Source organism: Phasianus colchicus, chromosome 2 (assembly GCF_987193195.1).
Source record: "Phasianus colchicus chromosome 2, bPhaCol1.hap1.1, whole genome shotgun sequence".
NCBI lineage: Eukaryota > Metazoa > Chordata > Aves > Galliformes > Phasianidae > Phasianus > Phasianus colchicus.
Genome location: NC_143437.1, coordinates 31,128,493 through 31,144,408, shown reverse-complemented (window position 1 = coordinate 31,144,408; position 15,916 = coordinate 31,128,493). Strand labels below are relative to the sequence as shown.

The 15,916-nt window shown below is 36.2% G+C and overlaps 1 protein-coding gene across 7 annotated transcripts in view; it reads left to right on the top strand.

Annotated features, from left to right (window-relative positions):
- Window positions 1–15,916, top strand: part of LTBP1 (latent transforming growth factor beta binding protein 1) — a 187,540-nt gene that overhangs the window by 51,014 nt on the left and 120,610 nt on the right. For 5 of the 7 annotated variants that reach the window (XM_090135253.1, XM_031593368.2, XM_031593374.2 and 2 more), the window contains exon 5: window positions 14,048–14,215. In XM_090135253.1, the coding sequence (XP_089991379.1) occupies window positions 14,048–14,215 (168 nt within the window). Of the gene's footprint in view, window positions 1–13,714; window positions 14,216–15,916 lie in introns of those variants that run through there. The other 2 variants (XM_090135256.1, XM_090135254.1) reach the window with 1 other exon arrangement.

Below are 15,916 nucleotides of genomic sequence, written 5' to 3'. Positions count from 1 at the left end.
AGTCCAGTCTAGAACTGAGAGATGAGCTGCTGTGAATTATGGTGCACAGGATTGAAACTCATTGTCAGGTTACAATGCAGAAATTGATGGCAGAATGGCTGATGGTTCCATGGGGTTTAGCTGTTAGATGTAAAATCCTCCTTCATAGGAGAGCCACTTCATTGAGCTAAGGGAAAAATAATGACACTGTGGAGATACTTGAAAAGGAAAAGGGAAAAATGTAATAATTTTAATAAAAAGCAAAAGACAGAAAGTTAGTATTGAATAATTCAAGATTTCTGTTTTCTTATCATTAAATAGGGTTTTTTTTTTTTTTTGAGAAAAGAGATGAAATAGCCAGATAATATCAGTTTACACCCATGAGTTCATGTTTACCAATTATATAGAGTGCAATACAAGCCATTGTGTCACGCTTTTTCCAAGCATTTCTGAACATTTTATTTTGTAGTATTAAAGCTGTGGCCAATTATGACATCTGTTCAAAGTGCCGTCCATTAAATAAACTTGTATTTCCAGCTGTAGCTACAACTGATGTCTATTGTTCAGGACCTCCACAGGTGAATTCAGCCCTGTGACATGAAATGGGTAGACTTAAACTGGGAAAAGTGTCAGTCCTCAGATCTTTTTAGATAGAGGTACCTCCAGATGGAAGGGAATTAAGTGTGGGCTAGTGGTGCTTTGGGAGCATAGCTGCCAACCATGAGTAGGTGCTTCTAGGCATCCTGTGATTCACAGACATGCAATTGTGTTTGAATGGCTGGTAATAGTGTTGCCAGATCACTATTTGGAGATGCCATAGAGAAAATGTTAAAGATTAGTCACATTTAAATATTTTTTTTATTCAAATTAATTTAAAGTTCCTTCTGATATGCTTACTATGGTGTATTTTGGCAATTTCATTTCTCTGATAGCGTTCAGAATGTACAGTGCATACATACAAGATAATAAGACAGCAAAATGGTCTTTTTTTGCCATTTAAACTGAATTCTCCTGTTAAGTTATGTGTCATACCAACAGAGCATGAAAATTCAGTAAGTCAGAGTTTAAGTTCAGAAGTCATAAATCAGGACCATAAATATGATCTCTCATGCATGGGATTGCATGGAACTCAACAAAAGATGTTGAAAGAGCTTTCTGATAGGATTGCAAAGCCACTGTCTGCCACCCCTGAGAATTATGGCTGTGTCTCTTAGGACAGATGAGGAGTCTCATGAAAGATCAAGGAGAAGTACAGTGTAGCTCTGTGTCATGATAGAATGCTACATAATGTTTTGGCCTTCTCAGTTCAGTATGTTTTCTTTCCATCTTGAGACAGCTGAAGACTAATTTTTAGTGGTGTTGTGCATTTTGTAATTCTAGCTGAAAGGAAGCAGAATTTCTGTTTCTGAAATTGTTTGCCCAGTGTTGCTGGAGTTAATGTTGCCTGCATATATGACCACATTCACGCAGTCCCCACCAGGCTACTATTCCTAAGTGTGTAATGATGATGCCACCAGTTCCCGACCTTATAGGTGTGTTATGAAAAATATGTTAATTAGCACCTAAGGCAATTGGAAATTACACTTAAAAACAAAACCAAAACTCATGAGGAAGTAAAAGAGTATCTTATAGCTGGAACTATGTTCTATGAAGTAAATAAAGTGTGTTTAGATGAGAAGGTTGTTCCAAAGATAAATACATATTTAAGAAGAAAAATGGGTCTAATCTGTCCTGTTGATTCAGAAGGATGATAGGAAATGCCTGTGAATTTTGCAATTAGATGTGAAGTTTATACAATTAAATAGTATGGGAGACTTTTTTTTTTCCTTTTACTTACATGATTTTTTTTTGTCTTCATAGAAATTCTTTATAAAATACATCAAGGAAACTTGTCTGTGCAAGAAAGACTAGAGAATCACTTTAGATAGGAAATAAAAATATGTCTGGAATTTATGTAGCGTGGGTTACATAATGGTGAGTAACGGATTGCAGCTTTCTACTTATACTTAGTGGTGCATATGTTCTGTCTTGAAGTTGGATAAGGCTGCATGTATGGATAGCAGAACTTTAAGAGTCTGTTCATGGTTCTGTGGGCAGCACCAAGCTCTTTCTCTGAACAGACACACATGTCAAAGTTATGTAAAAAAAAAAAAAAAAAAAAACACATATCAAAGTATTTTTTAACTGTTCTTATCAACTGGTGCACTGTATTGCCTCAGGTTTTGCATCATTTCAGATATGTTATGAAATATGATTAATGTAGAAGAAAATGTTTCACGTTTTAGACCTATGGAGAGTCATCCCTTAGAATTTTTGTGTAGCAATAGCATTTGCAAGCATAGTGCACTGATAACTTAGAGAAGCTCTTTTTAAGCTTATACAGAATTTAGCCATGCTAGTTTGAGGTGAGTTCATAGGCTGATTTTGGCAAAAGTGTATTGCTTGGAGATTCCAGTTCAGGCTATTTTTGTGGAATTGTTGTGTTCAGACTGTAGCATGCAACATTTACATCCATTTTACCACCAGTAAGTATGAGTAAACTGTTGTTAAAATACATAAATGTTTTAATATTGAAAACACGGGTTCAGAGATACAATGTGTTCCATGTAAATGCACCTGTATGGTGTGACATTCTGCTGTGATTCTACTCTATGTTGACTTTAGGGGGGAAATTGCATCAGGTCTTCAATGGATCATGTTTTCCTTTACTTTCCTTGGTATTTGTGAAACAGCTCTACATAATCTACAGAATAATTATCTCAGTGCCTTATTTTAGCTAGAGCATTGGAATATGTTCCTTGAAATTTCTACATATGTATGTGTATTAGATTTGGACTCTGGTAATTTTTTCTAAAGAGAAGTTTTGAGAAATTCAATGGTGAAGGAGGAATGTTCTGGTTGTGTCGTGGTTGAACAAGGTATAGCTAGCAGCATGAGATGTGTAAAAAGAGAGCAAAGAGCTGGAAGACTAACAGACAGAGGAAAGAGATCTCAGTAACTGAAGGATCACAACACATTCTATTAGAAGGAAATGTGGCATCAAATTCACTGTGGTCACTTGTGTGAACTGATTCAGGTCTTTCTCCTGTGATTTACCTAATCAAATACAAGTAAGGATATGGGATGATAGACAAGGAAATGGGGTTCTGTTTGACTGTCAAGGAATTTTTTCACGACATTTTCATGTGTATGCAGAGTATCTGTTTTCCTTCAGGAGGTGGGGGAAATTGTTCAGGGACATTCTGAAGTATTTAAGAAAATATTTCAGTACAGTCAGCATCAGGGTCAAACAAAAGTGTTCTTTTCTTTTGTGTGTGTGTGACAGAAGCCAAACAATTCTAGTAAAGCATCCTTTTCCTCTTTCTCATGTAAGAGCATTAACAATACTGCTATTTGAAAGCATGGCAATTTATAACAGCCTTCTACAGTTTGTATTTGATTCCAGTGGGAATTGGAAACGAGAGGCTGAAGTCTAAGTATGAATTAAGTGCTTTAACTGGTTTGACACTAATGCAGTTACCTCTATAGACTCTAGCAGCATATTTATTTTGTTTTTGCTTTATAAAGTAGAGTGACAAGAATAACTTTAATAATAGTTAAATAAACTATGTAAACTATTAAAAACTTCAGGGATCTTTGAAATCATTGGAGATAACGCTGTATAAATGCAAACTACTTCTTGAAACACAATAGAACAGGCAAGTAATACCTTTTCCAGGATGCTTTCAGAATTGTGTGTGTCCATACAGTGTTTATAAATGAGGAAGCCAGTAAAAGAAAAAAAAAAAAAGAAAAAAAGCTCCCCAAAAGTACTGTAACTTTCTACTTGGACTGAAAAACAAAAAAAAAAAACAACATTATTGTTCTGAGCTCACCAATAATTGAATGTCTACATGACAGGCAAGGGAATTAATCTAAATGTTATGTTTGCCCACAAATGGATGATCATCCATCTGTGCTTTAAAATACAGAGGCCAAGACTGATAAGCAGCAGTGTGGGGAAAAATGTTGGAAAAAAGATTGGTGATCTGGCAAACATCATTAAAATCGGTTCAAAATGTGTTATAGCTAGGGGAAAACAGGGACTGAGACAAATGCATCTCAACTGCTGTGATGAAAGATAATTGGCTCCAAATCCAAAGATTTCTCAAGAAGAAAGAGGGAAGAGACTTTCCAGAATTTTCTGTAGGGGAAAACCTCTAAGATGTGTTTAAAAACTGTAGTTCAGCTGAATAATATGGACAGATAGAACCCACATAATTAAACGTTAAAAGTCCCTTAGCTAAGCTAGTACAAGAGTTGTTGTGATACAATTTTGGATACCAGAGATTAGTTCTGACTATTGCAAGTAGCTACGTCTGGTTTTACTCGTAGGAAATGTGGAAGTGCACTTCTCTGATGTCAGTGTCATCGCCCACGCCAGAAGAAATGAGCAAACATAGCCAAAGTGTACTGCAAGAAGGTTCTCTTGTATCCAGTGAGATTTCTGAATCAGTGAATCAGAAATACTGTGGACATTCCCATCCCACCCTTCTGAAAATTGAAAGGAAAAAAAGATTTTTCCTTCATGCAGTGCTGAGATGATTTTTAATGGTGATTCAGTGTGTAGGGAGGATTGTATTCATTAATTCCATGATGTTATGTACTTTATCGCTGTTTACAGTTTGTTGACTTCCTTAGTGCTTTTCAGTAGCATCCTTTCAGGAAATAGGATGTTGTACGGGTATACTTACATTATACTTAATAATGTATAATGTTTTTCCTTATTCTTCCTGAAAATGGTAAACAATTTTACAGTGTTATACTTAACACTTGGTTTCTCATATAAGGGAGTTATGTACCCTGGGTGGGGGAAATTGTGTCCGTCTCAAGAATTTGTTTTCTAAAGAAATAGTGCTTTTCACCTGAAGACTTTTAATTCTACCTTAGGACACAGTAAAGTCTGATGTCTTGTTTGGAGAAAGAGCCTAGATAATGGCCTTAAGCAAAATGGATAATTTGTGTTGAATTAGACTGGGTTGGAATCAGTCTCATTGCCGGTGTATAAATGTCCAGTTCAGACCTTCTTGAAAGAATCCTATTGATAGAGTGGACAGTAGTTGTTACATTTATTTGGTAATACTTGTGAGTCAGTGATACTAAGAATGCGTGCTCACCTTTGCCCACCTGAACCATCGTGTATGTCTGTAAGTTTGTGTGGCTGAGTTAGTATCTGCAGTAGTACCTGCAGCAGCCTGTGTCTGTGGAAAACTGTTAGAGATGGGCAGTTGAAGTCCTTTCTGCTTCATTACTGCAGAAATGAGCTGTGTGTAGAATGGCTTTCTGTCCTAGATATAAAGATGATTATCTCCTCCTTAAAGTGACTTTAAGGCTTTTGTTCCCATGTCTTTGAAAACTCTTTCAGCCCAGATACACTTAAGGTAACTAAGCACGGTGTTACTCTGAATGGGAGTTAAGCAGGGCTTGCATACATGAATCTCATGCTGGATTGCTTAATGCTGGAGAAGTCTCAGTCCCAAACATGAAGCGCAGATGGTGAATTTTCAAGCATGGGGCTCTTGAAGAGCTTAAAGTTCTGTTTCAAAAGTACTTTAGTCTGAAAAAGTAAGTGAGAGATTGGCAGCAAGATGGCCCAATTCCCACCTACTTATGCAGGTGTCTGCCTTTCTAGATTTAGAAGGGCAATCTATTAAGCTCTATTAAAGCTACTGAACTGAGTCAAGTTTCCTAGGGAGTACTATGGCATAGTCATGGTGGGGCCTGAAACTACAGCTGTAGTGAAGAGTCCCCTGCTTCCTCAAAGAAAATGATGTAAGCCCTAGAAGAATTTGAACCGAACCCAGTCTTTTGTTCTGATCCATTGGTTGGCATATTCCTGTGCAGCCTACTGTTTTAGGTAGCTTACTCCATGGGACTGACTTATCTTACTGCTTCTACAAAAGGCCTATGACTGATAAAAGGAACTAAAATTTAAGTTTTTTAGCATCACATCTCTTTGTGGATCCAGTTAGCGTGTAATACCTTTAAAACAAATAAACCAATGAATTTAATCAACAGATTTGAAGCCATTCTGTCAATCATTGCAGTTTTTATTCATTTATTCAGTCGCAATTTTCTGAAACATCTAAAACTATGTAAAGGGAAATCATAGGTATATTTTTTTTCACTACCAACTATTGGTTTGTTTTGTTTTTGCATCATTTTAAATGTGGAAAATATTTGTAATCCAAGCTAGGTTGTTTTCTGGCCTAGGATGGCACATATTGAATCACTGAAGTGGTGAAACAGGCAAGAAAGAAAAAAAAAAAAGTGATGCATTATACCTGCTGACAGAAATCAGACTTCCAGTGTATGCATAATTCATCTGTTATGCACTTGTACAGAGCAAAAACTATTCTAAATAACCTGGATTCCTTTGACCTGCTCTATAAGGGCTGTGTCCTTGAGATGACTAGATGACAAGAATGGCAACAAAAAGCAGCTGTGGAGACCATTGTTCAGTTACCACTGTAACAGATAGCTGGATGGTGTTTTGCTCTTAGAATAGCCATGTTGGTTTGCAAAAAGGCAGTAGAACTAAGTTTTCAAAAAGTGACAAAGTATTAAAACTGAAGCTCTATTAACTACTGAAATACTTGTAATAATTTAGCAATGAAGGGCTCCTGGTGGGAGCATGAAAATACAACTATGAATGTCCTTTGGAACTATCTCAGCACTTGTGTCTGCATATTCTCCTTTGATACTTCAGTAATAGCCATCTACTCAAACAATTTTATAAGTACAGTTGATCAAAATTTGCCAAAGTTGATGAAGAAAGGCTACTTGATTAAGGCAAGCTTCTCTGTAGCAAGTTATTTTAAACAATACACCGTGTATCTGTAACTTTACTTTTTTTTTTTTTATTTTTAACTTGTTAATTTCTATAACTGAAATTAAGAGAACTGAAAAATGGGCTATTTGTCTCTCCTAGAACGGATGAAAATTTTTTGCTGAATGTTAAGTATTCTTGGTCTGTGGAGCATAGATGGTGAAAATAGCAATCATGAGTGCAAAAGAAGCAGTAAGTCTAAGAGCTCACTTCAGATTGGAGGGAGAAGACTGTGAAAGGGACATGTAAATAAGGAGCAATAGGGAAATGTTGATGTAAGGATTTAATGGCATGGCTAGAGACAGAAATAGCTATATATAGAAGTGTGCAATAGCAATGATGACAAGAATGGCAACAAAAAGCAGCTGTGGAGACCATTGTTCAGTTACCACTGTAACAGATAGCTGGATGGTGTTTTGCTCTTAGAATAGCCATATTGGTTTGCAAAAAGGCAGTAGAACTGAGTTTTCAAAAAATAACAAAGTATTAAAACTGAAGCTCTATTAACTACTGAAATACTTGTAATAAGATCATGCAAATGCATCAAAAAGTGGAAGTTGTAGAAATAATGAAGTAGAAAGAATGCTGAAATTAATTACATTAATGTGGATCTTGTATGCATGTCAATAATGTGTAGCTATAAATAAAAGACAGCTAGAGATGCTCCTTACTTGCTTGAAACATTTGAGTGGGTGTGTGCAAATGTGCTTCACATTATGCAGGAATGTGAGAGAGCATCAGAGAAGGCATTGGAGCTTAGATGAAATAAAGTTGGTCACTATATTTTTAATTTTATCGCCATGTTTAATTACTCCCGATGCTTGTGAAAAGAGAATCAGGCTTCAGGTGTGTAAATGTGATGCAACAAACCTGCTGAGATTGAGGATGTACTACCACACTTCAAGTTAGATGCTGTAAACTGAAAATGAAGTAACTCAGCAGCTCTGCCTTCCCTTTTTGAATCCATGCATTTTCCAGACTTTGGCTTGTGCTTGTGAGTGTAAAATAGAATAAGGCTCTCATTCTGCCTGTTTTTTAGATGAGTGAGGTTTGAATGCAGAAGGGTTTTCTCTCATGAGCAGAGGCTAACGAACCCTGCTAAGGCCTTGCAGGGAACATTTTACATTCATTTCATGAAGTATGGCATCCATTGCAACCCATCAGAAGGGAATTTAGGATGTTTGTGCTCCTTTAACTAGCTTGCAGATTGGGTATGACTGTAAAGTATCAATATTGCAGTTTTGGGGAGAAAAATAAGTCGTTTCAACAGGAGCATTTTCATGTAGATGTATTAATTAATCCTGCTTCTCTCACCAGCAACGATCAGACATCAGCTGCAATAATGTCTAGTTTTGGAAAGCTGATTTAAAGAAAGGCAAGAATAAAAAGCAAAACAAAATGAATGGAAGTCTGCAAAAGATAGCTTATTAGACTCAAAAAAAAAAAATAAAAATTAAGATTGTTTTGATCTGGAGAAAACAAGTCTGAGGGGAATTCAGAGAAGCATGTTAGAGATTGATTCACAGAAGAATAAGGTTTTTTCAGACTTTGCCATGGATGAGATAGGGAATAATACATGTGAATTGCAACAGGGGAAATGTGAATTAGGTATTGGGAATATCATTGTAATAAGACAGAGTGAAGCATTGGAATTTGTTCCCTTGGGAATCTGTGGAGTCTGTGTAATAGAAGGAATAGAAGGTTTTTAAGGGTAGGCTGGAAAAACTTTTTGGGTAATGCTGTTACTTCATCCTGTGCTGGGAAGTGGTGGTAGGGGAGATCATATGATCTGTCAGTCCTGTTCCATCTTTCTGTGTACCTAGTAAGGGCTGTGTAATAGCCAAGTTTCAACTTGTAGTAAGTTTCAACTTATAATAGCCAAGTTTCATCTTTGCAAAACTTCTTTTTGTTTAAGTTTATTACTAAGTGAAGATGAGAGAGAGAGCTATATATATATATATATATATTTACTTATTGCTGAATTATATATATATATAACGTCATTCAACAATAGTTCTAATAACAATTTTACTTACGTGGTTGGTTTTTATACTATGTCAGCTTTCCTTTTGGCTGAACAAGCATTTCTAGTAGTAAGGACTGTATCAGGTGGACTGGTAAAAATAACAGTGAGACACCTGTCTTAGGAAATAAGTAATTTCCTCTTGCTTCTTTCCTGTTTTTTCTATCTGTGTTTAATTAAGGAAAAAAAAAAAAAGATTGGCTAAGGGAATTGGTCATCTGAGAATTTAAAACATTGAATCTATTTGTCATTTAAAAGCTTCTTGGCTGTGATATGAGAAAATAGATTGGCATTCTGAAGTTCTCCTCATGCGTCATGGCTATTGCTTGAAAACATAGGAAACTGTCTGAGATAACCCTGTCACCAAGGTAATATACAGGTGCAAGTTTTTTCTGAGGTAGAACCTTCAGGCTTTATGAGTTGCTGTGTGGATATGTGTATGAAAACACACTGGTTTCAGTGCAAAAGTAGGTAGTGTTATGAAAACACTTTGACGTCATTTTTGGAGGTATTAATGGAAAGCCTCCAGATCAAGTAGTTTTGTTTCTTCAGGATATTTTTTAAATAAATAAACAAAACAAAAAGACAAAAAACAGCAAAACCCACCACCAACAGTAGTCAGAAGAAATTTTTGTGCCAGGATTATGTGAGAGGTAAGAGTAAGCCCCACCAGCCAAGTCTGCAGTATAAACCCCTGCTTGTTTTTTATAGTGAATAAATGCACTCCTTTGATTAAATCACTGTGAAACATGAGAACGTTATGCACATAATAATATAATATTTTTTTCAACTCATTAAAATATGTTCTTCTCTTTGCCCCACTTGACCTATGAGACAGTGCAGTGTAGTCATCTTTTTACCAGAATACCAATTCTGCTTTCACTAGTCTATTGTCTTCCTTCAGAGCAGGGACATGCCACAAATCTTCTGAGATCCACTACAGCTATTGAATACTGTCTAGTTAAATCTCTGCAGAATGCTTGAGCTGTGAGGGCAGTCATAAAATCAAGAAAAAAAAAGTGTTTATACAAATTCTTCTAGAAAGAAGCTAAGGCTGAGCAGCAGCCCTACAAACAAAGGGACCCAGGAGATTCTTTAGGAATCTTCTTCTTGTATAAGTCTGCTCAGGAATGGCTGTGTGAACCATTGTGACTACCTGGGCCTAAAACTTTCCAGCTGCCTCCTTTTAGCCATCTTTCTGGCTAATGCAGAAAAAAAAAAATCAGTGTGTTGTGACAGTGGAAGGGTGGAAGGGATTCTATGAAGAAATCCTCTTACTTCTATTTTCCATTTATCCTGCAGTTGTTGTTGTTGTTAGATCATAAATTTATCACAGCAGGAGCTTGCTGTGCTCATAATATTCTATCATGGTTACTTACAGAGATGGAAAAAATATCACACATACGTGGTGCCAATTTTCAACTAAAATCTCATCAGTTTATCCAGACATCTTTCTTTTTCAGTCTGTCCCAAGAGAGTTTCATGGGTTTTGGAAATTATGGGTACATTCTTCCACTGATCTTCTTTGACAGATGTATCTAAGAGCCCTTAAATATGAGTAAATGTAGGCTAAGGGGCAGGGTGATAGTGCAGTTGCCTGAGCCTCCCTGTTACAAACTCGCAGTCCTGTTCAGGAATAAAGATTAGCAAGAAAATACTGATTGTCTTATCTTTAGTAAATCAACAATCTGACTTTGTGTCTAGTTATATTTATACGTATTTTTTTTCAGTAATTTTTTAATTTGGTGTTTATATATTCTGCTTGTGTTTTCTTTCATTAAGCTCGTTTATTTATCTGGTCTCATGCTGATATTTTGCCACAGTCTGTTGTTATACTTAAGAACAGAGTAAGGTGTTTCATTTCCATGTGTTAAAAATTCATTTTGGAGAGTTTGATGCATTTATCGCTCTGTATAAAAATGATGATTTCAGGTATGTTGTGGTGCTGTAGCACCTTCATTTTTCTCCAGAAGCGAATCTGAGATAATCTAAGTTGCAGATCCATTCATACCTATGTCACAGTGGCATCATCAGTTAAAGCTTCTGGAATTTAAAGATGAAAATCATGTGTGTGCAACCTTAAAAATGCAGTATCCTTTTTTGCACAAACTAAAGTCCAAGTACAAAGGAGTTTAAGGTTATGGCAGTTATGTGCTTTTTTTCTTGCTTGAAATTGTAACTTAAACATTCACGCAGCCAAACCATCTAAGTAGTACTGAAGGATACTGTTTCTCATTTGGGATTAAATCTTCCCCCTCTTTACAAAAGAGAGAAAAAAAAACCCCACACACAGATACATACCCCCTCCTACCCACCCACTGGAAAAAAGGAAAAAAAAAAAAAAAAAAAAATGGTGGGGAGAGGATTTGAGGAAGTCCAAGACGCTAACCTTGCAGCACTTCTGCCAAGTGCTTCCTTTCACGAGGATTTACAGTCTGTTTTCAATTTAAATCTGCGTGTATTATGCTCACCATTAAGGTTTCTGAACCTCAGACTGTGTGAGGATAGTTCTGTCTCTTTGGTGCAACTACAGAGAATGATGAAGATGGTGTGTCTGCCTTGAATCTGCTGGCTCCTTCTCATACACTGGTTAACTTTCAGCTCAGAGGTCTTAAGAAATATCTCCAGAAGAAATTAGAAAGTTAAAACCAGTGAGTTACTGGTGGAGGAAAAGATGCAAGTTTCTTTATCATTTGTAAATCTGAAAAAGGTGGGAAAAATCTTCTGGTGTCAAAATAATACAAAATTGTCTTATTTCTTGCTCCTGGTAAAGCAAGAATAGCCAGAAGAATTTAATTGGTTCTCTTAAAAAGGCACTGCTGAATAATTATTCAAATATTTGAAGGGGCTAGGGCTTATATTGCATGGTTTTGGTCTTTTTACTCCCCCAAAAACCTGCATTTAATACTGCTTCATGGATAATCTTCACCTCCGTAGATAATGGCCAGTAGTTTTGAAGGTGCCTATTGCTTCTGTATTGTCACTCCCAGATTTACATTCCAATGTTTTCTCACCAAAATTAGACAAGAGGCAAATTTGCAATTTCCATTCAGTCTCATATTAAGCATTTCTTCTGCCAAGAGAAGTATGCTGCAGATTTTTTTTGTGATAAAATGTGAACTATGAGATGAAATTTTAGTTTTTTAAGAGAAGTATTAGTTGTTCAGGTTGTGCCCAAGTTCTCTAACTGCTTAGGACTCCACAATGTAGTAGAAAATATTATGAGAGAGAATCAAATAACAATTTATTTCCAATTTTTTTTTTTTAACCGAAGCTGGAAAACTTGTGTGGGTCCCCCAATACAGTAGTTTTTATAGTGTAGGCAAGACTGACTTTTGTGACTCAACTAACCATGTTTTTTTAATTACATCACATCCTGAAGGAAAAAAATGTTACTAAAACATTTGAAAATGTAAAATAGAAAATGAATTAGGCTCTTCTAGGAAAAGATATACAGAGATATAGAAATCTCATTGCAGATCATGTATGTATATATACAAATATATATATACACATATATACAATACATACATACATATATATATAAAACCATATAAATAAAATAGGAAGAGAGCAGTATGGCTTGTGAAACTCTGTTTAACAAAAAGAAAGCTTAGAAGTTCTACCCTCAACATTTCACTAGTTACTGGATCTCTGCTCATTGGGAAAGGTGTATTAATAACTTTTTAAGAAATGAAGAATCCAAGAATCGGGGTGTCTTCTAAGTTGACCAAAATCACAGTACTAGCCTTTAACTGAAATATTTATTTCTGTGTCTGTGTTCATCTGCTTCGAAGTACTTTTTCAGTCTGAATAAGGTGGTAGCATCTGTAATGCAGCTGCTGTTCAAATAGAGCAGTGCCTTTACTGTAGACAAAACAGTTGGCTCAATTGCTTTAATTTATTTGTTTATGAAGAGCCAAAAATAAGAGGCTTTATATTCTTTTGAAGTGGAAAGGTTTTCTTCATTTTCTTGAGATTTAAAAATAAAATAGAAGTTGTCTGGAGGGGTATTCTGTAACTAGGTTGTATGACTGTCCAAGAACTTCTATAACAGGAGGTGGGAGGTTCTTCTATTCCTGTGCATCATTTCTTGGGATTGTTAGTTTTGTTATAAAAGTATTTATGGTTATAGTGTTCTAAGAGATACTATAGTACATCTTCTAGAACTGAAGTTATTAGTAGGTGTGCAGAGGGCAAAATGTTTTCTTTGTAAATAACTGTTAATAACACCTGTTCTTTCCCCTTAATTTTACTAATTAGTAGTTTTAATGTTTTTTGGCTTCTGCTGTTAGATTTGGAATTAAGTACATCTGGTTTTAAATCAAATTCTATAACAAGTAGTTGTTCAAATTAGCTTAATTTGAAGTTTGTGTTTACTCAGTCCTCATTACATGTAAGTTATTTAAATGTCTGTATGGAAGTTTATTTAAAAAATAGCGGGTTTTTTTCTTCCTTTGAGCTCAGAATGAGTATTTTCAGCTATTGACACTTCCTCACCCTTTTCTCTGACTGAGCTATTTGTTACTTAAAGAAAGGCTGCGAGCAGAGCTCAGTCTATAATATGTAAATACTTGTGGAAAAATGGTGCCAAAAAACTGTGAAAAAATGGGTCCAGGCAGCTGCGTCACAAGGTTTGACCACTTCAGGCTGGGGTGCCAGGAGATTTGAGACAGATGTTTTCAGACATGCCGCATGCCTAAAACATTTCCAGGGGTCGAGCTACAAATAGTGACTTAATAAGTGCAGAAACAGGAAAAGTATGCGGGAGGACACAAGAGTTTATTCACCCCTAGGTGCACAGCCAGCCTCTTTACATTACATCTGCCTGTCAGGGTTGGCTATTTAAGCTGTCATGCCCTTGGTATTGCTCTTTGTCTGACTGTGAATAAAGTGCAGCATTGTGATTACTAATCCCACTCCAGTGACTTGACTTTAAATGTGGTTTTGGAGCGTATCCCAGAGCTCTGTTTGCTAAGCTTCCTACTCCTGTTTCAGAGACACCACTGGAGATCTATGAGAGAGAGCACTGCAGACTGCCCTCCTCCTGGAGACCTGTCGCCTTTTTCTCCCCCCCGCCTTTTTTTTTTTTTTTTCCCAAAAAACTTTCTGAAGGAAATCAATGGATACCAAAGTGGTCTGTTTACTTTTCTTTTTTTCTTTGCCTCCGCTGACAGTGGGAAATCACACTGGTCGCATCAAGGTGGTCTTTACACCCAGCATCTGCAAAGTGACTTGTACCAAGGGCAACTGTCAGAACAACTGTGAGAAGGGAAATACCACCACCCTCATCAGTGAGAATGGCCATGCTGCTGACACGCTGACAGCCACTAACTTCCGAGTAGGTAAGTACTCTGAAATTGCATTTGTCCTTAGCTGTCCTCTCTTGACTAACAGAGGGAGGAGATTTTTGTTATTAATACCAGTTGTGCATCTGCAGCTCTTTGTTTGGAGGGCTTTGCTGGGTAGGAACCATTTTCTGTTAGACAAGCTTCCTGGTCTCCTTCTGAAATGATCCCAAAAGTTTCTTTTGTGTCACAGGAGGAAAAAATAAAAAGTATTTTTCATTTGAATTTTTATCTGCAGGGCTACAAAATGTTAAAAGCTGAAGCTTTTGATAAAAATAATCCCTCAGAGTTTGTGTTTCTAAAAAGCAAAAATACCAGATTCCACAAAAAGTTCTGTTTCCTCCTCTTTTTAGTTGAATAGGTATCAAATGCCCATAAAAACTGAGCTAACATTCTGTCTTCAAAAAATTGTTCAAGAGTTCCTTAGGACTGTGGTCCTTTTTTTAAAAAAAAAAAGAAAAGGCAGTTTAATTTCTTCCTTACTGCTGAGAATCAGTCAAATTTCATATTTGTCATTTTTAGAAACTGAGATAATGTTAAGTCCAGTTATTGAAGCCAGTCGTTTCTCTGTTTATTCTTTCTGCTTGCTCAATAAAAGTACCAGCAGTATGCCAGTCTAAACCCTGTAAGTGCTCGACTGTGTTAAAACAAACCCTGAAAGCTGTCTGGGTTAGTGGATTTGCATATTTTAGCTATGCAGTATATGGTCTTGGTAGGAATTTGTCTGCGAGTATTAGGCTGGTAAGCTAAATGAAATTCAGATATATAGAGATGAATACTTGATCACTTTTTAGATTTTTTGGTTTCTGATATGATATCTGTAACTGCTGTTGGGAAGTATCTTTGTTGTGATTGTGAAAATATTGCTGTATCTTTCTCTTAAAAAAATGAAATAAAATTTAAAAATTAATTATTTTGCCCATTTCTACTTAAAGAATGCCAGATATGAACTTTGTAATTTTTAGTCTCCTTTCAGTATAAACATAATGTCAGGCAGTGCTGATCCTGGCCAATACTGCCCTTTTTAAAGTGTGCTATATTTCATGTTCTGAGGGAGGAAAAAAGCTATTTCAAATCATTTTCCTTTTCATCCAGACAGACGATACAAAGAGCAGTTCCCTTTCTTAAGACTATCAGGCTGTAGATGAAAGCTCCTGAAATGAATAACACATTCCTTGATAACATCCATATTTGTAAAATATATATGTGTTGAAGTAAGAATAATAAAGACTGCTTTAGAAGAGCTATACAGAACACTTCATTTATGGTAGATTTGAAGCATTAAAAAAGGAAAGGTTTTTAGAAAGGGATGGTAAAGCAAATGCTTCAGAACTTTTTTCCTTAACTGATGTTTTGGCAAGAACCACAGTTAACTACGTTTTTGATTTAATTTTTCTGACTTTTATGAGAGGATAAGGTTATTTCCTCCCTTCCTTTCTTCCCCTTCTTTCCCCCCCTTCCCCCCCACCCTTGTGACCCAATTTTTTATTGAAATTATGAAATGTTGAGAATGGGCAGTCATGTAATTTGTCTGCTATGTAAATCTGTGCTGTAACACAACCTTCCCTCTTACTTACAAACTTGTTGTGTGGAAACTGACCTGTAAAGGCATGTTCCACACCTTCCTTCCTGGCCTCAGGCCATGCAATTTGTGATTCAGTGTGTACAATAGCCTGCTGGAAGTATTCAACAAAACCA